Here is a 26,113-nt window from a genome sequence, read left to right on the forward strand (position 1 = left end):
ATAGATAGATAGATAGATAGATAGATAGATAGATAGATAGATAGATAGATAGATAGATAGATAGATAGATAGATAGATAGATAGATAGATGAGCATTTTATATATCTAAGCTAAAATCATAGTTATCTGAGAGATAAGAAGGGGTCCGACCTATACACCGCTCTTTTAATAAAGAGTCACATGGAAGCAAGCTTGGCCAATCCAAAGCATTTTATAAGCTTATCATATGTGGTTATATGTACTATCTAAAGCATAACTAAAGATGTAATAAATTCACTGTGAATCTGATATTATTAATATCGTGATATTTGGGAAAAAGCTATTCCATTCAGAAAGCTAAATAGCATCTTTAAAAAACCTGTTTTGTCAATAACTATGTTTAAAATGACCTTCAATAGGTTTAAAATGGGTCTGCTTTCACAGGAGAAACTGCTCCCCAAAATACTTCATGCTTGAAAACACAGCAGTTGATTAAAAACCTAATAATTGTCTCTTTGATTAATCAAGCGACAATCATCAGTTAAATGTAGATGAGCAGAAATATTTCCTTCCAAACAGCAAGATTAGTGTAAACTACTCAAGTAACCTCATAATTGTTAACACGGAGCTCAGCTAAATTAGTAACTTTCCAGCAGTGAATCCACAAATGTCCACAAATGAGTTAAGTGTTTAGAACGCAAATGCAGCTCAACTTAATGGCTAAATGTAGCCCATTTTTTTTCTGTCTTTCTTATCAGAAGGGGGCACATGTGAGGTAATTGCTGCTCACAGATGCTGTAATAAGAATCGTATTGAGGAGCGGTCACAGACGGTCAAGTGTTCCTGTCTGCCAGGGAAGGTAGCTGGAACCACTAGAAACAGGCCTTCATGTGTCGACGGTGAGTATTTTTATAACCAAAGAAGAAGAAAAAATATCAGGTTAATCTACAATATCGGCTTTACTAATTCTGTCCTATGATTGCATGGTATTTATTCTGTGTGTGACTGCTTTGCAAGAATAGGATGCTTCCCCCTTGGAATTCTACCAAGCATGTTCTGTTTTACATACAAAATATGTTTTGTAAAGATACAGAGATTTGTGCAAATCTCTCAAAAGGCTGAAGTCACCCGTGCAATGCTTTGTCCCAAATAAGATTAACATTACCTGCGATAATGCCACATACAAATTGTGTTGCTGACAGACAGCAGAAGGTTTCTGCAGGGGTAAGCTTTACTCCAACACAAGACAGTCAAATACATCTGCCAAATGTAGCGCACCTCAGGGAAGAGTGCAGAAATAAAAAATAGAATAAGGCAAAGAGACACAGACAAAATAGGCGTTGATTAAATATGCACCTTGTGGATATTTCATGAAGGTTTTACACATGCTTTGACAAATGTCTCCTACACAAGCTCAATGCTTTGTAAGAAATGAATTTGGTGTCGGGGTCTGACACAACTAAAACACATATTGGCTTTAGGAAACCTCTCACCTGCAGCTTTTATCTTAAACCCTTTTGCAAATATTACTGCAATATCTGAGCAGACTGAGGGATATTTGAGTGCTCTCCATGTCAGCTCTGACACATTCTTTTCCTCTGTCACACATTGCAAACCATTTACTGTCTACTTACCCTGTATTTAAGGCAATTTTCTCTTCTGATGGCAGGGATATGGTGTGCATTAAAGTCAAGTCCCAGTCACACCTACCAATCCCTACACTCAATGAAAAGCCTGAGTTCCAGCCTCTGTATTAATGTATAACTGCATCTAATAAAGAGGCCACATTTTAAAGGATATACAATGTAAAGCAATAGTTTTTCACCAAAACGGTTTGTCCAAAGCATATAGAGCTATCAAATACAGCCACATTACTTACCGATAGCTTTGACGTAACATATAGATAATTAGAATTAGACAACTTCACCTTAAATCTCCTAACCACCAAAGCTGTGCTTTCAGGCTTTTTCAGTTTGGGGCTTTTTACTTGCCTACTATGTTATTTCTCTTGTCTTTGTTGCCTGTAGCATCCATAGTAATTGGGAAGTGGTGGTGTGAGATGGAGCCTTGCCTGGAGGGGGAGGAATGTAAGACGCTCCCTGACAACTCAGGCTGGATGTGTTATGCGGGGAACAAGATCAAAACCACAAGGGTAAGATAACCTCTCTTGACCGCAGGATTCATGATATTATAGCAGAAATGTGGAAGAAAAGTGTAGCATTCAGTGACTCTGTCTGTGGCATCAGCAAAACATTGAACTTTGCAGGATTCCTTTTCAGTGCAAATTGACTTGTTAACAACTGAGTCTAACCTCTTAATTCCTTCCTTATTTTTCTTGTCAGAACACTCAGCCATACACAACATCAACATATTAGCATTTTGCGGAAGGGATGCAAGTGAAGACCTCAGGTGCAGAGGATAATTTGCAGGTCAGCTTACTGGGAAACTGGATTACTAATTAATTTCTCCCAACTGTTCCAACTTCTGAACTGAGCAAAGAGCAAAACACAGACTTTATGCTCTCTTCTGTGCTATTAACTCTTAGCATATAGCCCTCTAAATGTGTCTTTCTTTCTCATTTCAGCACTGTCGTAGGACCAATTAACGCAAGAGACAATGAACCTATTGTTGCTTGAAGAAATGCAGACACTTCTCAAATCAAAGTGTAAAAAGATGTAGAATACATAAAACACATTCTGCTCAAGGCTCCTGCTCAAAGCTGCCTGCAGGAAACTTCATCATAACCTTGTAATGAATACATTTTCCCCATTTTTTTTCCAACTCTGAGACAGAACGAGACTGTCTGTGCATTTGGATTAATATCTGGAGAGAATCTGACGTCCCTCCGTAGACATCAGTAAGACAGATGTGTACTACGAAGCACCAAACAGGAGAGGAATATATCAAAGGACATGGGATGAGCAAGTGCAGAAGCTGACAGCCCTCAGGATTTTCTTTACTCCTTTTAATATTAGAGGAAAAACATTGTACATAATTTGTTTGTCCTTCATTGTGTACATGAACTATTTATGGTGGTGGTGAACCTTCCCCCCTTCTAACCCACAAAAGAGCCAAAGTCTGATGAGTTCACGAATAATATGTTAGGATGAAACAAATGCATTATGAGGAAGATGTTTTACAAATACTGCTTGTGTGTCTTGATACATTTTGCCATTTGTTTGTGTGGTACGTGTATGCCTTTGATAACCTCTTAAATTGCTTTACCAATTAAATTTGGTGAAATGTCAGCTACCCTAAAACCTGTTGATTCACCAAAACATGTGAAACCAGTTAAACCATTTCCAAAACTTGAAATGCCTTATTTGTGTTGGATGATTCAAATGGTAATACTGTACATATGAAGCCATCTATTGATATGTGCTGAAGTTTCATTAAAGTCAGTGTTCCTGTTACTCATGCGAGTGCATCTTTGCCACTCAGTAAAACATGAACACAAAACCCCCCAAAAATAATATTTTAGATTCAGTGCACCTCACACTTCCTGAGGAAATGATCACTTCTGTACTGCTATGTGCATCGCAAATAAAAATCCACAAGTCGACTGAGAAATCGCAGGGGGGGGGGAAATGACACTTAGAACTCGCCTCCCCTTGTTTTCTCTGATATCAAAGCAACGTAGTTACAGCTGTGTGCACATTCTTTGGTCAGCTTTAAAAAGAAACTCCTAATAGCCCATTGAGCTCTAGCTGTAACCCACACACTGACTTATATAAAAGGATGGACGTAACCCACAGGTTGGAAAAGTGAAGCCAATAGGGCATTTGCTCTTATAGGCAGCAGGGGGCAGCTCCTCCAACTGCAAAAGAAAGAAACAAAAAGAAATCGTGCTTGTGTATAAGGCTAGAAGAAATGAGTCTGGGAGAAATTAACTGCATTTCCAATTTAATTTATGGCCTCAGTAGCCGCTTAGCTGATGGGTTTATGGCCTCTATCACTAGTTTATGTCTTATTTAATATAGTGTGATGTAATTTCGTAAACTGCACACAAACGTAAAGTAAAGCAGGGTGTCGTTTAGGGAATGGAAAGACGTAAGCACACTTCAGTTTCTTCTCTTCTGAGTAGAAAAAAGTTAATTAAACAATAAGCATAATGCTTATCTCAAGGCTTTAAACTTTAAACTTCTGAGCGATAATCACAACACCTACATCCATCTTTTATATACAGTCTCTGAGCCTACAGTGTAACTAACTCTACAGCAACATTATACTTCTATATTCTCCAAAGTGCAATTCAAACACTAGTCCTGAGGTTCATTTGTTTCAAACTCACTTGCGCATTTGTGGATTTAAAAATTCAGGTTTTGCTTTCTTTTAATAAGTTTCCAGATTGCTATGTTTTTAGATGTCAAATGATTTTAAGTTTTTTTGGTTACAACAACAGAAGTTTTTTAATTCTAATAAAATGTATGTTAGATTGTGTTAGCATATGGACAGGCATTGACAAAGACACATCGGGAGTCACGGTGACCTTTCAGGGACACTGACATTCTTTTCAGTGTTTAGTTTTTTGGAGGTGCTGCTTAGCAGAGGGTCTTACTTTTGAATAAAGACAGGTTAGTTTTCATTTCTTTTTAAAGTTAAGCAGCATGTCCTGTGTTGCTATTTGGGATTATCATGATCCCTATTTGCTTGGTAGGTCCTCCTCCCACAGCCCATGAATATTTTAGTTATTTAAGCTTTATGGATATCTAAAAGAATAAGCATATTTTCCAAAATCTAATATTATTTCTTTAATCACAATTGCTTTTTCTGAGAATGTGCTATTCAACCCTTCACAGAAGCCTCTTTCAGCTCAACACACAGGTCATTAATTGGAGTCACTCTTGCTCCCTGTACAGGCAAGACAATCGCGCATGAATAAATGGCAAACAAGCATTGCTCCCCTGTATTTACAACATTTTGATGCAGCACTCAGTGGGACACTGGCCATTGCTTTCACAGCCTCGCTCCCTCAGGAATTACTCCAGGAGGAACTCGTGGCTGCTGTCGCTGTGCAGTGTGTCATCCATCTTCAGGAAAAATTGTTTTTTCCTGGACCTTCCACTTGTTTCATTATTTTCTGCTTTCCACTGATATTCAGCTCTCTTGAAAAGCACAGCTTGTGCGCTCATTAGAATACTCTGGATCACTCATCTATTAGATAAAAATATTAATATATAGATGTTTTATTTGACTTTTAAGCTCAGGAAGGATTTCATCTGAACCTTAAATAAGATAAAACACACAATATCATTTTATGTAGCACTGAACAAAAATCACTCCCATGAGTTACATAAAATCCTTATCCCGTTTGAGGCCTTAGCCCCTTATAAATTACTTAAAACAATTCTTTATATTTTGCCCTTTAGACAGGGGAGGTCACAATATCAAAGGTATTTTTATAATATTTCACAGACATCTACTTTCTGTCTAGAAAAGATCAAGTTTGCCCAGGTACAAAACACTGAAAGGTAGCTGAATGCACCACAGTAGTGACCAATGCAATCTATGGAATATTAATTTATTTGGGATTTCTTTTACCCGGTGCCTGAAGGTATTTGTAAATATCCTTAAACAAAATACAGCTTCCAATGTTAAGAGTAAAAATGTATTCTTTGACTTTCTAAGTAGTCAAATTTACAAACCAAAACTAAATTTAAAATGTTTTAAAAGACTTATGCAAGAATGCAGTATAAAATTAGGTTGAATACAAGCTAACCAGGAAGGGAGACAACAGTTTGACTCTCAATGAAAAACATGGAGAGGTTGTTTGCATAGCAACTACACTCAGCTATAGTGGTTGCTACATGTTGTGATTTTGACAAGAATTTGCACTCATTGCCATACAAAGCAGAGATTTGATTCAGTGAAGACCTTTATACAAAGAATGTGTTTTTTAAAGGGACAGCATTTTACTGTAAATCCAGGGGTGGCTGTATTAAGAGAGACATCTCTTTTTCCCCCTGCTGTCCTTGCACATGTTAATTTTTGGCTCAGTCTGCACTGAGACTCATGCAGCATAATCACAGATGCCAAATTACAGCACAATGTCCATCATTTATTGTACTGAAATTACAACATGCAGCAGGGCCAGCAGTGATCCCTATGAATTCATGAACATATTATTTAGGTCTTTCTTTTATTTCCCCCAGGCTGCCATGCTTTTAACTAGCATTTGAAATAATGTTGCATGTCCAAAATGGGATTGCTAAACGGGCATAAAGTGTGGACGATGTCAGCAGCCTCCTTTTTTCTGTCTGTCTGTGGAGTGGCTCTCTGGGCTAAAGCTGTAGGCCCTGATGTCTCACATCATGCAGCAGAACAGTGAGAAATAAGACACAAGTGATGGTGATGTGCCCTGACTTCTTTTTATGACGCACCAGGGACATCCTGGGATTTAGAGCTCCCATGGGTTTGTTCTAAAGACACATTTCATTCAAAACACTCAGAGAGTCTGGTCATGTTCCACTGTCTGCACTGGGAAGTCACTTTTTCTGTTTTCATGAATATCAAGGTGCAACTTTGAACAACTGGGAATGATGATAGGCTTTTAAATTTGTAATAATTCCTATCAAGACAACCCCCACGCACCAATAATTATCTGATTGTGTGAAGATCAGTGCAGGGCTTGCCTGTTAATTAATACTAGAAAAACCAACTGCAGCTCTTGTTGCACTCAGTAAATATACGAGAAACTGCGGGGCATGGAGTGCATACTGTGGAAAAAAGCATTTAACAAAGTGAAAGTTATTAACTCGTTTTTGCAGTGGTTTTCTGTGGCATCGAGCAATCGCCGAGATTACCCAGTCTAATCACATCCTGTAACCGTGGAACTGTCTCCACTTCCCCTGCAGGACTCTAGGATTTCAAAGTCAAGGTAACGCGGACCAAACTGGATTCTAATTAAAGTTGACATCAGGTGCCTCATGCTCCTTCCCCCCTCCTCCTCAGGCTTTCATCTAAATGATTCATGCCGAGAATACCAGGCCTTTCAAGCCGTTAGGTCCTCACAAAGGAATAACAACTTGATCACACAAAGAAAACATAGACAGATTTACAATGACACTGGCACAGTGTCTGTTCCACTAGCTTATATCAAGTTATATCAAACCAATGCAGAGGCACTCGGCTGACATTTTACATTTTTGCAGGGATGACTTTTTTAAAGTATTCATGCTGGCAAACAAGAGGAAATTAAATCAGAGGCGTAAAAATGTTTTTCCAGCAGAATCACGTTGTGTTGTGGTGACACATACGACAGAATGCTCGGTTTCCAGGTGTGCATATGTGAGTAGGGTGCAACCTGCTACATGACTGTCTGGAAATGAACGTGACAAGTGTTGGCCATATGTTGCACGCTGGAACACCGTCATTATGGCAGAGGATCAGTTCTAGCAATTCAGTGTCACTCTGGGTAGAGCAGCAGCTAAATGGCTAAAAGAAACATAAAATTGAATCCTTCTCTAAAATTGCAGAGGATACAGGTAGGCTAAATAATTGCTCAATAGAGAGATGAATAGTTGGAGCCCCCACCCCCACCCCCACCCCCACTCACACACCCTTATAAGTGGGAAGAGGATTTATCTTTGTGAGAGAAAACCTGCCTTGAATTAAAGATGAGCTTCCCTTGCCTTTTGTCAGGCTATTGTGAACACCACAGCATATAGTACACAATAACTACAGGTATGCAAAAATAGGTTTAGTATAATGGTTTAGCTTTGTGGGGAAGCTGAACAGACTTACCATGACTTGGAACTGCCTGCAGCCTGAGTAAGAGTGTTGTGTGCTCTTATTATTTATGTTGGATTTGGGCTGGTGGTTTAGTTTCTAATGTCTGAGCCTTGAAAATGAAAACTGTTGTGCCTTTGGGAGATATTGGAAAGACTGCTCATGTTAACAGTGAAATGAGTTAGAATCCCCCATTCACAGTGTTGGTCCTCAAACTGATATATATATATATATATTTTTTTTTTTATTCAGGAATAATAGTGCGCTCATATCTGCGTATCTGAAGATTTCTGTGTTTTGCATGTTTCAAAGCAGACAGTGACATAATGTGACCGTCATCCGTTGAGACAAAGGACGTGAAATGAGCAGCGACCAACTCGTCTCCGATCCTTCTCCCTGACTGCGGTGTCTTGCTGTGGGTTATTTTCCTCCCCAGCACCCTGGCCTCACCCTTATTCTTGACTTTAATGGAGAGTGACAGTAAATCACAATTACCCATACAAAACACTTTAAAAATAGTTTTGAAAATTAGGCTGTCGTGATATGAAAGCTGAACACATGGTCCTTGCTCAAGTGTGTTTTCAGTGGGGACATCATATGTCGACAGTTCAGACAGGGGATAAAGGCGCTCATTACACAGTTACACTTTTGTCCTTGTTTGCCCCTAAAATGACGATAAGATGCAAGTAAAGGGAAAAAAACCTTCATTTTCTGACTCAAGCAAATATACAATGACACTATGTTTTGTTCTCTTATTATTCTAATTGTGTCTCTAAAAGAACACTTTAGACATTTTAGAAATGTGACGGCCCGCCGCCTTGGCCAGGGCCTGCTACGTGGCCCTGCCCGTCCCTCTCTGTTGCCTTGCAGGTTCCTGGTAGGCTGAGTTAATTAGAGCAACCGGGAGCACCTGCTCAGTCTCCTTGGAGCATTTAAGCAGTTGCTTACTCTCTTCCTTCACTCAGCACCATGTTATTTGTTTTCTTGGCATCAGGCTTGTTACTTTAGGTTTACGCTACACATTGACATTCACTTTACACTGAAACACTGCTGACACACTGACAACGCTGACTAACACATCTTATAAAGTTAATAATGGTTTTTGCTTTGTCTGGTTAATAAATTGGTAAACCATGATTAAAGCACTGTTTCTCACATTTATGTAAAGAGCTGGACTATGACAGAAATACACTTATTTGCTTTCTTAGATATCAACCTTAATAAATGTATTAGTGGAAGTAGTATTTAAGTATTACATTTTTCTATTATTTAAATATCTATTATCTAGTATCTAATAAATACTTAAATAAATACTAGAAAAAGCCATTGTTAGGTAAGAAAGACAACCATTTACAGCAGTGGTCAATTTAGACCACTATTTGTTCTCACCAGCATATTCCGATAGTCGAAAGGTTTTAGACCCACATTAAGTTATTTGGTGTTCCTTAATTGGTCTTAGTGTGAACTCTTGTCCATCCCTCTGTCTTAGACCTGCGATAAACTGTTGGCCTGTCAATGGTGTACCCTGCGAGTCACCCTGGGACAGCCAGGATAAACTTTTACTCCCTGTCACCCTGAACTGGATAAGGAGTTAAGGAGATGGAAAGATTTTTGAGAAACAAAATTTGACTGGCAACTTGTAATTGAGTCTTATTATCACTTGGGTTCAAGCAATGACAAAGTGAAATCCAGTAGATGATTTTTCCACCTTCCTTCTCAGAAATAAAACCTGTAAATAAGAAAGTTATACCCCGACACAGTACATCAGCATCACCAGTGTAATTCTCTATTTTCACTATGGGTGCATAACAGTCTATACTGCAGCATGCAGCCAAGAGGCATAAAGGCCTATACATCACACACAGCTGATAACATTAATTGTGTCCAATTAATGTTTGTTCATTAAAGTGTAATTGTTCAGCTGTCTGTTTTAATTAAGCACAAATATAATCTCTTTTGGAGATAGTATGTCTGCATAACGACACAGCAAATAGATGGAAGCTTCGAGCTGTGACCAGACTACATTGAGACCATTGCTTTAAGTCGCCTTTACTGTATAGCTGTCTCTTATTAAAGAAGGCTAATTCAGTTTGCACACACACAAACACACACACTCTGCAGTTATACACAGAGAATGAGAAGTGTGTTTACATTTTTTATTATAACTGTCAACTCTAGATGAGGTGAAAGTTGTTAAAGGGGAATAGAACAGTGTTTCCATTATGTTTTTCATGAGCCCCAGGACAGTTTATTTTCTATTAGTGAACATGAACTACTGTCCCCAACAGACAGCCACAAGAGAGGAAATGTTCCCCGTCACATATCATCCGGAAACTCCCATCATATAAGCTGTCAGAAACGTGTTATTTGTGAGTCTGGTTTGAATTGTGAGAATCAAGTGTAAAGAAATGTTCGAGCTTTCTCTTACTCCTTTGGAATAACATCTCAAAAGTGAGGTTACTTTTCCCCCTCATCTTGTGGATCTTTAATCCTCTCATCTGTTATAATTTTCTGATTATTTGCCTCAGCTTTTAAAGCATTTATTTCGTGTGTGCAGCTACTCCCATCTAAGAGTGCAGATCCTATAACACCCGCCTTAATTAACTCATTTGGCTGCTTTCATTTTTATTTTGGGGGGGATGTGATTCTTGTTTTGATGGCAGGTGCCGAGAGAGCTTCGACTTAATTTGTGAAAAAGCATAGCGATAAAGTGACTGACTTTACTTTACTTATTCAGATAAGAGGTAATCAAGCAGCGCTGAAATTTCCTAAGTCCCTGTGTGAGTGTGTGTATGAATCACAGTTTATCTGAGACACATCTGAAAGTTACCTAATGAATGTCACACCAGCTCCTTTGAAAATATATCAGAGAAAATAAAGCTGTGAGTGCTACTGGTATTTTAGGAATATAGGCAGAAATTTGAGGATGTGTGCTGTCACCGTTGACATAAAACCCCCTGGGGTATAAAGTACTGTTCCCTACTTCAAACTTTTTTTACACTAAGTTAGTTCCTGTTGAAATTTTTAAAAACCAAATCTCTTACGTCACAAAATATGACCAAACAGTACGTGACAAAACATTATGTTACAATGTAAACTCATGACAGTTCAATCCTGTATTTTTTCTGAAAAAGTACAGATGCAGCAGATTGTAGGGATTCCCAGCAGATGTGTCTTTTTTTCCATTTTAATTCCTGGTCATTCTAAATATTTATTCACAAACAGTTCAAGAACAGTTTGGGAATTATGGAACTTTAAAAATACAATTTTATTTTAAATTCAAAAAGTACAATGTGGTTCAATGAGCAAGAACATTGAAAAGACTCCCGTGGGACTCAACCAGCTCCTTGGTTTAACTTCCAGTGATCTTTCTGTGAGTAAACTTCATTTTCAGTTCAAGCCTGAGGAGTTAAATCAGTCACTGAGAAGCATCTTTAACAAGATAGCGTTCACAATCCATATTTCTGAAGGGTTTGAGAGTAAATAAATATTTTTTGGTTTATTCCCAGAGTTTGCATCACTGAGAGAAGCGTCGGCTGTCAAAATTGAACAAAATCAAGAGTGACAAATTATTAAAAACTGTTGTGACTGCAACGATAATTTCTGTTTCTAATGCCTGAGGTAGTAGCTTCTGATTGCATATATTGTCAGTCTGACACTCCAAAACCCCCATGATACTGTGTTTACTACCACAGAATATTTGGAGTTTTTGAGTTATACGTGCAGCTAAATTAAACAAATAAATATTGCAGATCACTGTAGGACTCTTTTGTATATCTTGAACAAATGCACTAAATCCCAACACGACTGTATAGTATATTCATTCAGTATAGCCATATATAACAGTTGTACAATGGATTGCATTACATTTTAAATGGTTTCTGTTATTGCACCTATAGTTTTTATACAAAAACAGTCCAAATGTTAAAGCACCATCACCCTACTTTGTCCTAACTATGTCAGACAAGTTTACAAGGTCTGCAGTTTTGTAATACTGCTGTCAGAATGGTTAAAAACTAGCCAGTGAACCTACAAAATACTCAAAAGCATATCACATTTAGAGTGATTTAGAAGAAGGGTTTTGTGTCACAAATAAAGAAATCTAAATCTCAAAATCAGAAGAATCTCAAAACGTCCCATCAGGCACATTTAAGTGCAAGCTCATGAAAAAAGAACAATTTGAGAAAGAAAGAAAGGTGGTATTCCCTAAATACCTCGATGAGATCAACATAAACATGGCATATGGAGCTCTGTATGCGACATTCATTGCTTAAGATGTATGCACATAATAATCTACATCTGGAAAGCATTGCAAAGGCCCTATGTTTCTATTCTCACTGCTATCCTCTGAATTATTTTCTGAGCTATAAAAACAATTTCCAGGAAAAGAAGAAACACAAAGGAGATGAACTTTTGAACTACAGATTCCATGAGATACTACTGTCATCTAAAACCAGTAAAAAACATCCAGCGTGATTGAATACTGTATCGCTACATGATCTTAGATTTACATATTGCATCCCGTAAAATGAATTCACAGCACTGCAAGAGTTAAGGAAGAATTAAACCTGAACGCTTACAAAATAGCCAACGTGTAAACACTTGAGTTTCAGACCTTTCAGTGAAGACTCTTGTCACTACTAAAACAATAACATGTAAAATATAAATCATGCATAAATGTCTTATGTTGAGTTCAGCTGCTTTCAACTTGCAGCGGTTGTTATGCATGCAAGTCTAATGCTGGAAGTTGGAATGATTTGCAGCTGCTGTATTTGTGTTTTTATTTTCTTTTTTTCTTTTTTTTTTTGGTCCCTTCATTTCAAAGGTAAATTGCAAAGTATCTGCCTGAACTCAAGAGATAAAAGAGAGGCAATCGAGGTGGGTCCAGAAGGAATATTATTTATATAAAGAGGACAAGTGATGAAGTGGTAATAAAGGTAAACATTGTGTTGTGTTAGTGGCTACGATTTGCTTCAAGGCAGAGAACTGTCAGTGTTTCCCATCATTACTATAAGCATAGTCCCCTCCACAGGAGCACAAACAGAAACAAAAAAAAGCATGATGTAAAGACTCTCAGCAGTGAAGAAGAACCTCTTCTCTTTTCTCTCCCCTTTCTCCCCATGATTAGCATTTCAAACAGTCCTTGTTTTGCATCAGAGCTTCATGCTTGTGTGCATGCCATCACAGCCTTGCAGGTGGTGGCCCGTCCAACCAGTGGAGTCAAAAAGCAGCCTTTGTGTATGCATAGTCATGTGTGTGTGCGTGTGTGCGTGTGTGTGTGTGTGTGTGTGTGTGTGTGTGTGTGTGTGTGTGTGTGTGTGTGTTCGTGCCGTGTTTGAAAGAGTGCTTCTTTGTGGAAAGGGAGCGGACCTCTTATGAAACTCAGAGTAAGTTAAGAGACAGGGTTGTCTACAAATGCTATATAATAATAAATTTCTCAGAATTTGTTGGCTTCTGCTTTGAGAGAGTCACAGGCCACTGACTGGATTCACATTCTGCCTCCTGAAAATCCACAAAATCTCTTTTTAAGTGTCTGCCAGCAGACCCATCCAAACTTTGATTGAGTGCATCACAATGTGCCCAGAATATCAAGCGCAAAACACAATGATAGACTTTTGCAAAAGCTGTTCATTTGGATTGGAAAAGGTGCTGCATCATTTTATCCCAGGTCAATTGCTAATAGATTCTCTACGCCATGGCATTAACACAAACCAAAATTGTTCCAAGACAAAGCAAATTAAAATGATGATTTTCTGCAAAGCTGAGCCATATCTAATTAAATCTATATTGTTCTGTGCTCCATCTGACGGGGCATTCACTATCCTCACAGTGTAATGTTATTTAAGTTGACCGAGGCAGACCAGTATGGGCTTGCACTGATTAGCTGGAGCTTCTGTCTTGCTACCATGTCACCTGAAAATGAAACATAAATGAAAAAAAGAAAATTACATTTTGATTTTTCTCCATCACAATGATTTCAGTACATCTGAAAAGCAAATTAAATACTGTCGAATTTGTTCTAGTTTCAATCTATCCCTCGTTAAACTCCGCTCATTACCCCAATCATAGCTGAGTATCTGTAATGGCTTGTGAGGGATTGAATTTCTCCAAATTCTAAGAAAGCGTGTGGTGCTGCGATAAGAGAAATACTCTCTATCTCAAGAATTTGCAAACAGCTGTCAATGATGATGTAAAATTATGTTAAGTACGCATAATTTCAATTTACTGCTTACTAAGCTATTAAGCATCCATTAGATGCAGAGAAGTGAATGAGTGAACAAGGAAGCAAATTCATTAGCGTACACTACATATTGCTGATAAAAATCTGTTTGAGACAGCTGTTAATTTCCACAGCAAAATCCACAGTGCTAAACCAGAAGTGAGCAGTGTGTTTTTATTTACTGTCTAAAGTAAAGCAGCCAGTAAAGTGTTTTAAACTGTATGCCCGATCTGTGAGCAAAAGGCTCAAAAAGCTCAGTGACAGTAACAAATGCAGGGGTTAGCAAAAAGGACAAAAGTATGTGCTTTTGTTCTATTCTGTTGGGAGTATAATCTGATGATCACATGACTTCTGTAGACAATGATCACTTTCTATATGCTGCATGTGTTCACTTTCCCTGTCTCACTATAAAATATTCTCTACTATGAATCATTTATAGAATACAGCTGATCAAAAAGGCAACTTCTGAGAATGTGCATTTTAATTATTTATTTATTTATTTGAATACAGTGGGGTTTCCTTTGGTCGTCAGATTTAATTACATGGGTTTTACTGCTTTGGTATTAGTTCACAGCTTATTTCATGTTTGTCCTCTTGGCCCCATCATTCACCAGATTATAGAATTAGGGTTCCTGAGCCCACTGTGCCTGGTGCAAGCAAAGGGGTTGATATGGGCACTGGGAGCAGTGATTATGCTTGATTGTGGAATCTTTGAGCATCAAAGGAGTGCTTACTAAAATAAAGCTTTATGATGAGCATTCACAAGTTTGTCAGACCCTGTTTGCATGAAAGTGAACAGTGAAAATGGAGAAGATTTTTTTGTGCGACTGTATTTAAGCATCTATAAATACCATGTATGAAATTAAAGTCACTATGTGTTATTTCTTTTGTAGGGCTGCTTCCACTGTGACTCTGGGTGCACCCACACGAATCTATTTTCATTTTAAAATATGTAATTTTTACAACCGCTAGGGCTCATGTCCAAACTGGTTCATTCTCTACAGAGCTGTAAATGTAGAATTTGGGAAATAATACAGAATCAGTCCGGCTGCCTTCTTTTCAAACGCTGAAGACTAGCATGCCTGGATGACTGAGAACATAGATAGACATTACAGACTCAGTTTTAGTTTGTAAATTCCAGAACTATGAATAGTCCTAAACTGGCAGAAACAATATTATAGATGTACACTTACTGAGTGGGTTTTTACATCACAAAATTAAGTCAAAATATTACAGTTAGCCCAAATTAATAGGATTTCATCCTTCATATGTTGGTTCTCCCGCAACACTAAATTGGATAAGCAGAAGAAGATGAATGGTAGGATGGATGGATGGATGGATGGATGGATGGATGGATGGATGGATGGATGGATGGATGGATGGATGGATGGATCTTTCCTGGCTTGGTATGGCTTCCACTAAAGATGGACTAATTTTCCATTACCATATTAGGTTTTGCCACAACTTTCTGTAACATTTTCATTATCGTTGGACTGATTTCATTATCAGTCAAAGCAACTTTTTGCCATTGCTTTTTCCTCTGAATCCTCTGCTTCCTGTTTACACCAGCAAAATACATATCCAGTATGTATATAACTAATCAGTGTGATACAAGTATGCATGCATTAAGTGAAATTGATTTTGTACTAAAATATTGATTTGGGTGAATAATGTTTAAAACATTGTTTTAAGATGAAAAAGTTATTGTGTCGATGTAACCTCAGACTATTGCAGGCCCTCTGCTCACCTTTGTGGTCTTCACTTTATTTCCAGAGATGCATGACCAGCCAGTGAGGTCAGGGAGGACTCTGCACTCCTCCCCCTGCAGACACGGCTCCATTTTACACCACCATTTCTGTCGCACAATAGAGGCTGGAGGGGGAGACGAACACAGCAAAAGGTCACTTTATAGACAAAAGGACTTCAAAAAAGGCCTTGTTTGGAAAAAGCATCTCAGTCAAATGTCACACTCTTATGATTCTTAAATGCCTCAGTATTAGTGGACTCCAGTGAAACTAACTCTACTCTGACCTGTAATACATGCATGTCATGAGGAAATATTTCAGTTTAAGAGAGCTGAAAGAGGGTCCTAGTAATATTACCTTCAACACAAGAGGGCAGAGCCCTTGTTGTCCCTGCTACCTGTCCTGGGAAGCAGGAGCACTTGACAGTTTGAGAGCGTTCTTCAATTTTGTTCTTGTTGCAGCAGCGATGAGCAGCAACCACTTCACAAGTCCCTGTCCTCTCCTGTGATGACCCTGAGAAAGAAAATTTGAAGGGAATGATACCAATCTTCTACGCTGAGTTTTGCGTGCAGGTTGCGGCAGCCTGGCTGATTTTAATCTTTTAAAAATGACAGAATTATAGGCAATCACTTCTAGGCTTAATGACATCTGAGATCTAATCTTTTGTTACAGTTAGAAAACAGTTTAGTTCTTATTGATTAAACCTAATTTTGCTGTTTTTAAAGCTACAGCACCACCAAGTGGAGGAAATGCACCAGCACTCATGCGCCAGGCAGGGGGATGGGGTTTCAAATGCTGCAAACATATTAGCAGCAATTATCATTATGTTCAGTAAGCTAATTTCATGTTTCACATTATCAGAAATTAGCATAATAAAGAACACGAGCAGACATTTCAAAGCAGCATCTGCATCTCTGCACAGAAATCTGCATAAAGGAATGCTGCTTTTAGGGATTATCACTGATGAGTCATTCTGCTGCACTTAAAACTGAACTTCCAGTTTAAGGGGTGCTAGAGAGCAGGAGAAACAAGCCTACAAAAATGCATGAATATTGCTAATTTTGAACTGAGGTGTCAGGCTGGCTCCATGGTCAACAATACCTGCAGGATTTGGAAATTCATAATTAAACGGTGTTTTAAATCAGACTACAATTAAAGCACTCATGCCAAATGCAAAATTATTCAAAACATAGAGATGGGTTTAGGGCTTAACATTGCAGTTGTTTGTGAGTGTATTTTCTTAAGTAGAAATTCATATACTTCACTGAAATGTATCCATTTTCTTCTGTACTGGACTTCTACTCCATAGCATTTCAGTCACAAATATGCCCTTTTTATTCAGCTGCATTTGTCTGACAGCTAGAGGTCAATAGTTACTTCTTTGTTACATAATATTGAATAACACTGTATAAGCTTAAAAATTAGATTCAAGTAGTGCTCCCCAATCATTTCTGCAATTGAGCCCTCACAAAAACAGTTTCTATGTGGCAGTTCAACTGTATAATTGTCTGCTTGTACCTGGTCAGATCCATGATCTGCTATCATAAAAAAAGACTAATTGTAATCTTTGTTTACATGACTATTAATGTTATAGCATAATCTTAAAATTAAATTAAATCTAATATGTTTCACAAACCACACATTTGACCACTTAGAGGGGGTCTGACCTCTAGGTTGGAAATTGGTCAAACTACAGTAGGCTGATATGGTTTAACGAATTCATAACCTCAGGAGGGAATGTTCTACAGAATCACTACTTTAGAACTCTGAAGACATACTATGAAGCTCTGTATGACATGAAAACATATTTACATCTAAAAAAAATAAAATAAAATACCAAAAATGTTTCTCTGGATCTCGTTGCAAAAGCTGAGCCTAGTCCCAGTCTCTACACTCACAGACTCACAGGCTTTGATGCACCTTCCTGCTCAGACCGTGAGAGGTTTAGGACTGTCCCAATTTGAAATCATCAAGTAGATGGGAGCTCTCTCCTATCAGACATTTGGATCCCTTTATGCAAACTTTCCACAAGTCTGCATTTCCGCAGATTTTGAACTACCAATAGTCCAACAGGTTGGGATGTTATACCCTAACATTACAAACAACAACAACAACAACAAAAGACTGTCAATAGGCATTAAAAACATATACCATATAAGACTTACTTTATTTGTTTGTAATACTTTAACTTCAATTTTTTCCAATTATGCTTGTGTTAAGAGCAGAGCAAGAACTGCCTTTTCTTCTTTCTAAACGGTAAAGACTGGAAGATGTTCAAATCAGGCAGTTACTCTCTATGGCTGTTTTTGTGATGAAGAAAATAAGAATGTGAAATAACAAGACCCACTCACAACAGTATGAAATATTATTGTATTTGAGCATGTGCAGCCTCCAATTCCTTACCAGATGACAACAATTAAGTCTGTGAGGGTTTAGCACTCATGCCTTAGGGTGGCACTGGGCCTTTAACTGTCTACCAGACCAACACATAGTGACCAAAAAGCCATAATGAGTTCCTCTGGGGGTGCCAATGGTCTGGTTGGGTCTTACCTGTCTTTCCTCGGGAGCTTTGGTTGCCACTGGACACAAGCTGGATGCAGAGGCTCATTATACACAAAAGGAGGAGACCCCAGTGTAATGCTTGTGTCCTTATGTTCATCTTCATCTTCAAGTGTCTGCACAAAAAAAATATTCATGCAAACTTTAAGAGACAATTTTCATTAAACAAATTAAAAATACAATATTAAACTCTTTTGATATATTCTCACTCTGACAAGTGGTCCTCCAGATCATAGAATCTATTTGCTCGATTATGACTCTGACATCACCAAGCTAAGCCAAGGCAAATCAAAGAAATGCCAACAAAAGCCTGATGAGAGGCAGATGAGAGTAGGTCCTTGCACTCATTTCTGAGATTATCCTTTCAGCTGTGAACGGCTCTGTGGGCAAAGCTAAACACTTCCTCCAAAACAAGCTGTATTCCACATGAGGCACAGAAAAAAATAAAGTGGGACATGGACTTTTATGTCAAATTACAGCAATAAATTATACAGAGCAATGTGGCATCAAGCAATGCATCATTGCGCTAGATGGCTTGAGGCATTTTCATTCATCACTAAACCCCCTCATATAAAGTTTAAGGCTCCAATTATAGCTATTATAGCATGATTTTCATCATTGATTTAACTGTGGATTACTTTCTTAATTCATTTGTCAAGTAGACAGTTTAAGATGTTCTACAGAAAATGTGTGGGAAAAGTAAACACTACAATACCGGCAATCAGTTTTAGTTTAGTGAGGGAAATTTCCCTTTTTTCCATTTAAGTCGTGTCTTTTAATGCATCATTTCTGAAAACAAACAAACAAACAAACGAATATCTAAATATTCATACACTCAACTTGTTTTTTCTTCCTTTTAGTATTTGAACCAACACTGCTACTGATGCGATCTCACATAAACGATCTACATCAGTTTTGCTTCTGGAATTTGAATTTTTCTTGATGGATAAATTCTTAATTCACCTACTTACTTGTGCTCAGGTTACTGATGTGTATAATGAACCGCTGCTGAAGTCATCATCAGTGTCGGTGTTAAAAGCAAGCGCATCACATCGGTTCAGCGAGGTTGGTAAAGTTCGCTGCAAATGTTACTCTCCACTTTCTGAAGAGGCACGAATCAGAGCGAGAAAAGGGAAGAAGAAGGGGGGGGAGCCTGCAGCTGATATAGATTACAGTCAACACACCGGCTAAGTGAAAAGCTGCACCTTCACACATCATCTGCTCTCCCCGGAGTTACACTGTACCTTTCAGCCAGGATGCGATGTGAGAGATGTGTTGCTCTGTGAACACAGCGGGACAAGCCTGTCAGCTATTCCCGTCAGGAAAATTAAATCTTAATCAAGACACAAGCCATCTGTCTCCCGAGCAATATGTGGCCACTTTCATTAGCGCCATAAGAAGCTTAAAGTGAGTATCGACATCCTGTCACAGAGTGAACGGAGAGGATAAACTGCATCTGAGGAGGGCAGAGTCTTGTTTTTGTTTTATTCGTTTCCACCTTTTTTTGTCTTTTAACTAGAAAAAAAAACTGTCAAATATATTATCAGGATATTATCTTCTTAGGTTTGAAGAATATTCTTAATTAATAGGTTGCAAAGGGTAAAACATCCCACAATATATATTTATACAGTCTTTCCACGATGTTACAATGTAAACCGAGATTTTTTTTTAAAAACGGGATAGTGATTAAGATAAGAATAACGATTAAGTGGAGCAGCTATCAGTTTGTGTTTATATCAACACCATAATGAGTTTTACGGTATATGACTGTTCCTTTTTTTCGCGCAATCATTCATTTGCAAATGTTAGCCTATTGCCAGGCTATTAGTACTGCTAATAGTAGCCAATAGTAAAGAAGAGCGTGAACTCCCTTCAGTGATGAGTGTTGATGTCTTAGTTTGTCTACTACATGGGAATTTGGAAAGATATAAAGACAACAACCACTTCCATAGTTAGGGAGAGTTAAAACGTAAATAAACATACTAAACAAATTTTTGCATTTCATATGAACTTTTCAGTTGTTATAGAATTAATCATAAAACACATGACAATCCAAGTGCCTCTAGTTTAAAAAGCTTAATGCACCATGTCTATATACTGTGATAGTTGTCATCTAATCCAGTTGTTAGAAATCCATCAAATTAAAACCCAGAAGCTGCCAAAGAAAATGCCAATTACTTCTAAATAAAATAAATGAGATGAAACTGTAGTCTCACATGATAATAAAACTTTATTAGAGTATAGTGCACATCATTATTTTTATTTAATTTGATGGGGAAGTAGCTACAGGGTAGGTCAACACAGGACAAACTGACAAAGTAGTAAACAACATTACTAATAGAAAAACAATGTTATTTAATGGCCATATTCACATAGCATCAACACTATCTGACAAGTGAGAACTTACTGATCATATTTACATTATTATATCAAATGTGCTACTGAAAAGTCCCAGTAACTTTGTCATGAGACCAGTTTGCATCCAGTTGCATCAGTGCTGCTTGTAGTAATGGAGGTTCAAGCTGTAAAATTGAGCTTGAAGAGGACCGTCTGGGGTGTGGTGATATCAGCTACAGCCAGTTCCTGTCCATCTGACAAGCCCAGCTCTACATCAGAAAAAAAGACTTGTTACACAAGCATGATTCACATGTTATAGATGCAACTTTTAATGGACTCTAAGAATCTGAGCTTATCAGCTTCTTATTACCTTTTAAAGTTTTGCAGAGGTTTGGCCTGGTTCGTTCTTCAATGGATTTAACAGACTAGAATAAAAATACAATCCTAGGTTACCTGTGGTGTATAATACAAGTCATGAATTTTTTTTTCCTCCCAGAATTGGTTTAATACATTACCTGCAAATACAGCGTCTTATTCTTTCCTTCCAGAGTTGTGGTGATAGCAGGGGATTTCATTTGTCTGGGAAAGAAATGAAATAAATCTTAATGCGATCATTATTTGTGTCAAAAATCCGAGAGCAGAATGTTCTTCCTGAGTACTCACAAAGAGGCGTTCTCTGTCAGGTACTCTAAAACCTCCTGTAATTTGGCAGAAGGAGGGAACTGGAGATCTTGAGGCACCTGGCTGCAAGCTGAGCAATTTTCCTGTCAATCAATGAAAATTCAGATTACACTGAATATTCTCGGTGCACAGCTGGCAAAAAGCCAGTTACAGCTAAAACAAACCTTTCGCTCTGCTTCGAATGTGTAGGTGTACAGTCCATCCACGTCATTGAAGACCATGTAATTATTCAAAGGGATATAGGCGCTGGTAAAAAAAAAAAAACAACAACAACAAAAAACAATAAGAGATGTTTATGTTGAGAAAAATAGAAAAAAATATATCAACAGCCAACTACAATAAATGGCTCAAAATGTCTTTTTACAACCAACCTCGTAGCAATCTTAAAAACTTCTGTTGCACAGGCAGCTACGAAGAACAGAAACAGAAAACAAAAGAAGTGAATGAATGAAACGTGAACGAGTTAAGCTGCAAAGTTAGCATCGAAGGTTAACAAGCTACCCAAGTACAGTAGTAAATGATCACAGTATTAAAAACTGCAGAGCAATTAGCTGTCTGTTAGCTGCAAGTCTAAATATGTTTCAAAAACCAAAACACGTTGTTTAAAAAATGTCCACCATTTTTCAAGTGCTACATCTCCCAATACCATCATTTTAACAACTGCATGTTTAATTAAGGAATGTTTGCTGCTTTTACATCACCAGACATTACAACACTTTCACTGCTACCAGCTTAAAAAGTTTGGACTTTCATACCAGCAATAACAGCATTAGTCGAAGCCACAGCAGGAATGATCCTTTTCACGACACCTGTGACATAAGAAACAGATGCAACTTTAATAACAATTCAAATGTAGCACAATTGAGCTGAACAAATGATTCCCAGGCTCACCTTGAGTCAGTCTGTATGTCACTCCTGTAATGTTAAACTCTGCTGCTCTTTCTTTGGATCTATCAAACACCCACTGGATGTGCTCTGGATTGTCTCCATCTAAGCTTGTTTCTATTAGACAACCCATGTTCTTAGTATTCATTTTAACAAAGGCAGGTTATATGACGTGTTACTGGTTACCAAGTCAATATATTAGCGTACCTCCAAATGGCTTTTCTTTGGGCCATTGTAAGATTCTGGCATATTCGATGCAGTGTTCTGGCAGCCTTGGCATTGAAGCAATGGTGCACATGGGGAAATTAATCTGTGGATCACAAATGTTTATTTAATGCTATGCAAAAACGAGTCATTGAAAGGATCATTATAAGCTGTTACCATGGGCCTGGTACTATGAAGCGAATTCAGAATAGCCAGGACATATTTAGTAGTCCACTAAAGAAGAATGATTTTACAAAGATAAAAATATACTATTAGAAAGATATGAAGAGGTAAAACACATAAAACACACCGGTAAGTAAGTAAGACTTATAACAAAAATAAACTTCAAGTATCAGTAAAAGCATACGAGGATTAAAATGCGCTATGCAACACTAAGACAGCTACATTGTCAAAAACTGTTAGCTACCAGCTGTTTAACCGTTAAACCATCAGTTTAACCATTAAATCTCTATTTTCCTTACTTAAGTGCTGTTTTTTATATCCTCTGAATGTAAGTGACAGTTTTCTCCAAATTAAAATAGTTCTTTTCAGCCTCAACAAACAAACAGCTGTTGCTGCAGATTGGAATATTAGGGACCACCTGTTCCCCACAACTGCTTTTTCACACCCAGACACACAGCACCAGATGTAACTTTGTAAAAAGTTAATAGGCTGGCAGACAATTCTGTCACAGAGCACACTAAAAACAGAAAAATATATACAAATCTTTAAGGTGAAACCAGAAAATCAATATCTGTAGGAAAGGGAGCAGTACCTGTGGCGGATACAGCTCCAGAGTGCAGTCAATACATGCAGTCATTCCCGGCAGAATGACACGAGCATTTCCTTTAAAGCCCTCTGTCCCTCCATCAATGAGCGGGATGATGGAGCTAGGATCCAGGACTCCGTCTTCATAGCTCAGGAGGGAGATCTATAAAAGGTCAAATCAATCATAAATTGCACACATAAATCTGTTTTATCAGCAGAAGAGAAAGCATACACGGTGCAGCATTGACAAAGTATGACACTATCTCATAATGTACTTAAAAATTTGAATAACACACTATTTTAATTCTTAAATAACTATTATTCCTCTCTTTCTTTTGGCTGCTCCCTTTAAGGGAGGAAAGAAAAACCTGAAGGAAAAAAAACAAAAACAAAAAACAAACTGCAACTAATTTATATTTTGTACCAGCATCCCATTCATCCAGCGTCTGGCAATGATGGAGTCCAGTCCACAAACGATGATGTGGAACTCTGAAAATAAAATAAACTATCAGGCGTCTATTTAGTAAGACCTGCTAAAGTTTACACGTTATAAGAAAAGCACACTTACGCCTGTAGAAAGACTCGTCACAGTCTTGGATCTTTTTAAAGTGACTGCAGATTTTTTATAAGGTGATAACATGATAGCAGCACACAGTAAATGTCATATATTGTAAACAGAGTCCGTGTTGTTTTTAAAGAAAATTGTCAATAAAAGGATACGGAACAACTTTACAACCCGGGACACGGCTGTTAATAAAGTCAGCAGCCACTTCCGCCTTTGGTCGTCCAACATCGTTGGGTCTAAATAGAGACACGTCAGTTTTGATTATATATGAAACACTGTGCATAATCAGTACTTGTGTGGTATTAAACCATGGTGAAATTTAAAAAAGCTAAAAACCTACCTGAAAAGAAACTGCCTGTTGAGGTTGGACGGATCAATAGTATCCATATCAACCACGTGAATGAGGCGAAACCCAGACAAGGCCTGAAGCAAAGAAAGACTATGTAAGAACTTATTTAAACCACTAAAAAGACTTTGCATTTGTTCAATTTACACTTGATGATGAACCTTAACAAAACGTGCATTCAAGCTTGCTATTTCCTACCAGATTTTTCAGCAGCTCACAACCAAGTCCTCCTGCTCCGATCACCAGAATCTTGCATGTTTCCAACAAAAAATGCAGGGACTGGTATGAAAAAAATATTATATATTTAAAGAATGGTATTTACGATTTTTAAAAACCCTCTAACCTCACAGTGCAGCTATAGCCTTATCTTGTCTGGCTTATTCAGTCAAATACAAGACGCATGCACATAAAAAAACATTTCCATGTAACCTCAGTGCTTGGCTCAAAGTCAGGATGCGTAAACGGGCCAGGTCGCTCCAAAAACTTCTTCACATGATTCCAACGACCATCCCAATCGCAGCCACCATCTCTGTGTCCACTATCTACAGCCATTCTGGGCAAACAACACAACAAGATGCACTGGACTTGTATTACAACACAATTTATGCTTACACTTCTTCTAACTTATCTCAAGACTAAAAAGAGCAGCCAAAATGAATAGGACTCTCATATTAAGAAACCTGATAGAGATAAAAGTCATAAAGCAGGTCTCAATCTATTAAAGCATTAAGATTACAGTACTTATATTTCCTGTATAGGCTTGTTGTTGAACACATAATAAGTGGTCTCTATCAGTGTCTCAAGATTGCATATCCATGTTGCATTTAACTACAAGGACAGTGATTACCCAGGTGAGGGGTGATAGATATAGATAGAAAAATATAGGGGTTGCAAGAAAAATGCATGCGATATGAAGCAGACACAAGGCTGTAACAGACCGAATAGGTCTTGCAAGAAAGCTGATTTGAGCAATGCAACTTCGACCCTTGCAATAAACTCTAGACTTTAACTGGATTCACGTTTCACATGGATGATTTATAAAAACATATAATGGTGGGTTAGTAAGTCCTGCGTGCATGGTAAAATGTTTGATTTGATCATATCTGCTGGCCCAGCAGTCGCTGCTCACTTAGCAACGCAAACCTGCTGCCAGAGACCTTTATTTAGATTCGTCACTAACTTCTCAGTTAGGTCCTCTATTCGCCTTCTTTTCTTCTCCCTGAAAGAAAAAAATAAAACCGTCTTTAGGCATGTTGGGTTGCTGACAAAGGGGCAGCATTTAACTACGTTAAACGAATAATTTCCATCAATTACGACTTACGGCTCCTCGGCATCCGCCATACTTTCAGGGTCCCATGTCCTCGATTGAGACTACTGTATTCACGAGTGTCAAAGCTGCGCCGCAGCCCCGACTCCTCACTGCGCATACAGGGATATATAATTCTCCTGGTTCAGAAATTAGGTTCCTTCCCCACACATATGTGCGTATCTGCATGTCTTTGAAGAGCCATATATAGAGATAATAATTATCCATAGGTGAATAGCAATATTCAGTGATGTCTTCTTCTTCTTCTCTTTCTGCGTTTCATAATTTGAACACAATTTGAGACAAAGGACATTACAAATGCCGCATTTGCCAAAGAGCGTGTACACAATTTAAAACAATGCAATATTTTTGTGGTTTGAGCCTACATTAAATCTGTTTCTTTTCCTAGTAATTATTATTATTATTATTATTATTATTATTATTATTATTATTATTATTATTATTGTTGTTGTTGTTGTTGTTGTTGTTGTTGTTGTTGTTGTTGCTATAGCAAACAATAGAGAGAATGCACGTAGTAAAATAGAGATTAGAACTTATTAATCGACTGAGAAAAGGATGTTAAAACAGTCAGGGCCGCTGCACTGGGGAGGCAGCAAATTTTGGGGGGTGGCCGATGCCCTCTCTGACCCCCTTGGTGATGTCCCTGATTACAGTGGACTCAGATAATAGAAAAACTAGAGAATTTAACTAAACACTGAAAAAAAACAAAATTCAGAACAGAAATATATTTAAATAAGATTATAATTATATAAATATAAAGGAAGATGAC

General features: G+C 37.9%; 3 protein-coding genes across 5 annotated transcripts in view; 1 reads left to right on the plus strand and 2 right to left on the minus strand.

The window, feature by feature from the left end:
- LOC102216119 (protein FAM19A1-like) overlaps positions 1 to 3,392 on the plus strand; it is a 19,705-nt gene extending 16,313 nt beyond the window's left edge. For both annotated transcript variants that reach the window (XM_005731696.1, XM_005731697.1), the window contains exons 3-6: positions 738 to 878; positions 2,007 to 2,131; positions 2,322 to 2,408; positions 2,564 to 3,392. In XM_005731696.1, coding sequence (XP_005731753.1) covers positions 738 to 878; positions 2,007 to 2,131; positions 2,322 to 2,354 — 299 coding nt within the window. In that variant the 3' untranslated portion in view covers positions 2,355 to 2,408; positions 2,564 to 3,392. The remainder of the gene's footprint in view (positions 1 to 737; positions 879 to 2,006; positions 2,132 to 2,321; positions 2,409 to 2,563) is intronic.
- Positions 3,393 to 11,106: 7,714 nt separating this feature from the next.
- On the minus strand, positions 11,107 to 19,519 carry LOC102192298 (protein FAM19A4-like). The gene is made up of 5 exons (XM_005731698.2): positions 19,203 to 19,519; positions 18,223 to 18,347; positions 16,030 to 16,185; positions 15,675 to 15,799; positions 11,107 to 13,620 (listed from the first exon to the last, which is right to left on the minus strand). The coding sequence occupies exons 2-5, from the start codon at positions 18,335 to 18,337 to the stop codon at positions 13,609 to 13,611; spliced, it is 408 nt and encodes a 135-aa protein (XP_005731755.1). The 5' UTR covers positions 18,338 to 18,347; positions 19,203 to 19,519; the 3' UTR covers positions 11,107 to 13,608.
- A 933-nt stretch (positions 19,520 to 20,452) lies between these two features.
- On the minus strand, positions 20,453 to 25,415 carry LOC102192590 (NEDD8-activating enzyme E1 catalytic subunit). 2 transcript variants are annotated; one of them, XM_005731699.1, is made up of 18 exons: positions 25,339 to 25,415; positions 25,198 to 25,236; positions 24,447 to 24,570; positions 24,216 to 24,296; positions 24,012 to 24,094; positions 23,827 to 23,907; positions 23,675 to 23,718; positions 23,531 to 23,595; positions 23,114 to 23,269; positions 22,342 to 22,444; positions 22,141 to 22,251; positions 22,005 to 22,058; positions 21,621 to 21,657; positions 21,414 to 21,495; positions 21,232 to 21,332; positions 21,084 to 21,147; positions 20,939 to 20,993; positions 20,453 to 20,837 (listed from the first exon to the last, which is right to left on the minus strand). In XM_005731699.1, exons 1-18 carry the CDS (start codon positions 25,356 to 25,358, stop codon positions 20,749 to 20,751), a joined length of 1,389 nt encoding a protein of 462 aa, XP_005731756.1. In that variant the 5' UTR covers positions 25,359 to 25,415; the 3' UTR covers positions 20,453 to 20,748. The 2 variants fall into 2 exon arrangements, with proteins under 2 accessions (XP_005731756.1, XP_013765932.1); XM_013910478.1 differs by lacking the exon at positions 25,339 to 25,415 and having other exon boundaries at positions 25,175 to 25,236.
- Between the last annotated feature and the right edge of the window lie 698 nt (positions 25,416 to 26,113).

Source organism: Pundamilia nyererei, unplaced genomic scaffold (assembly GCF_000239375.1).
Source record: "Pundamilia nyererei isolate P.nyererei 1_Seehausen unplaced genomic scaffold, PunNye1.0 scaffold00044, whole genome shotgun sequence".
In the NCBI taxonomy this organism is placed as follows: Eukaryota; Metazoa; Chordata; class Actinopteri; order Cichliformes; family Cichlidae; genus Pundamilia; species Pundamilia nyererei.

Excerpts from the sequence above, each read along its gene's own strand:
- LOC102192298 (XM_005731698.2), bottom strand. The coding sequence starts at position 18,337 with ATGAAGATGAACATAAGGACACAAGCATTACACTGGGGTCTCCTCCTT. Across the intron at positions 16,186-18,222 it reads AAGCTCCCGAGGAAAGACAG|GGTCATCACAGGAGAGGACA; the intron begins GTAAGACCCAAC and ends TTTCTTTCTCAG. Across the intron at positions 15,800-16,029 it reads TCTGCCCTCTTGTGTTGAAG|CCTCTATTGTGCGACAGAAA; the intron begins GTAATATTACTA and ends CTCCCCCTCCAG.
- LOC102192590 (XM_005731699.1), bottom strand. The coding sequence starts at position 25,358 with ATGGCGGATGCCGAGGAGCC. Across the intron at positions 24,571-25,197 it reads ATAGAGGACCTAACTGAGAA|AATGGCTGTAGATAGTGGAC; the intron begins GTTAGTGACGAA and ends TTGTTTGCCCAG. Across the intron at positions 24,297-24,446 it reads ACTTTGAGCCAAGCACTGAG|TCCCTGCATTTTTTGTTGGA; the intron begins GTTACATGGAAA and ends TTTTCATACCAG.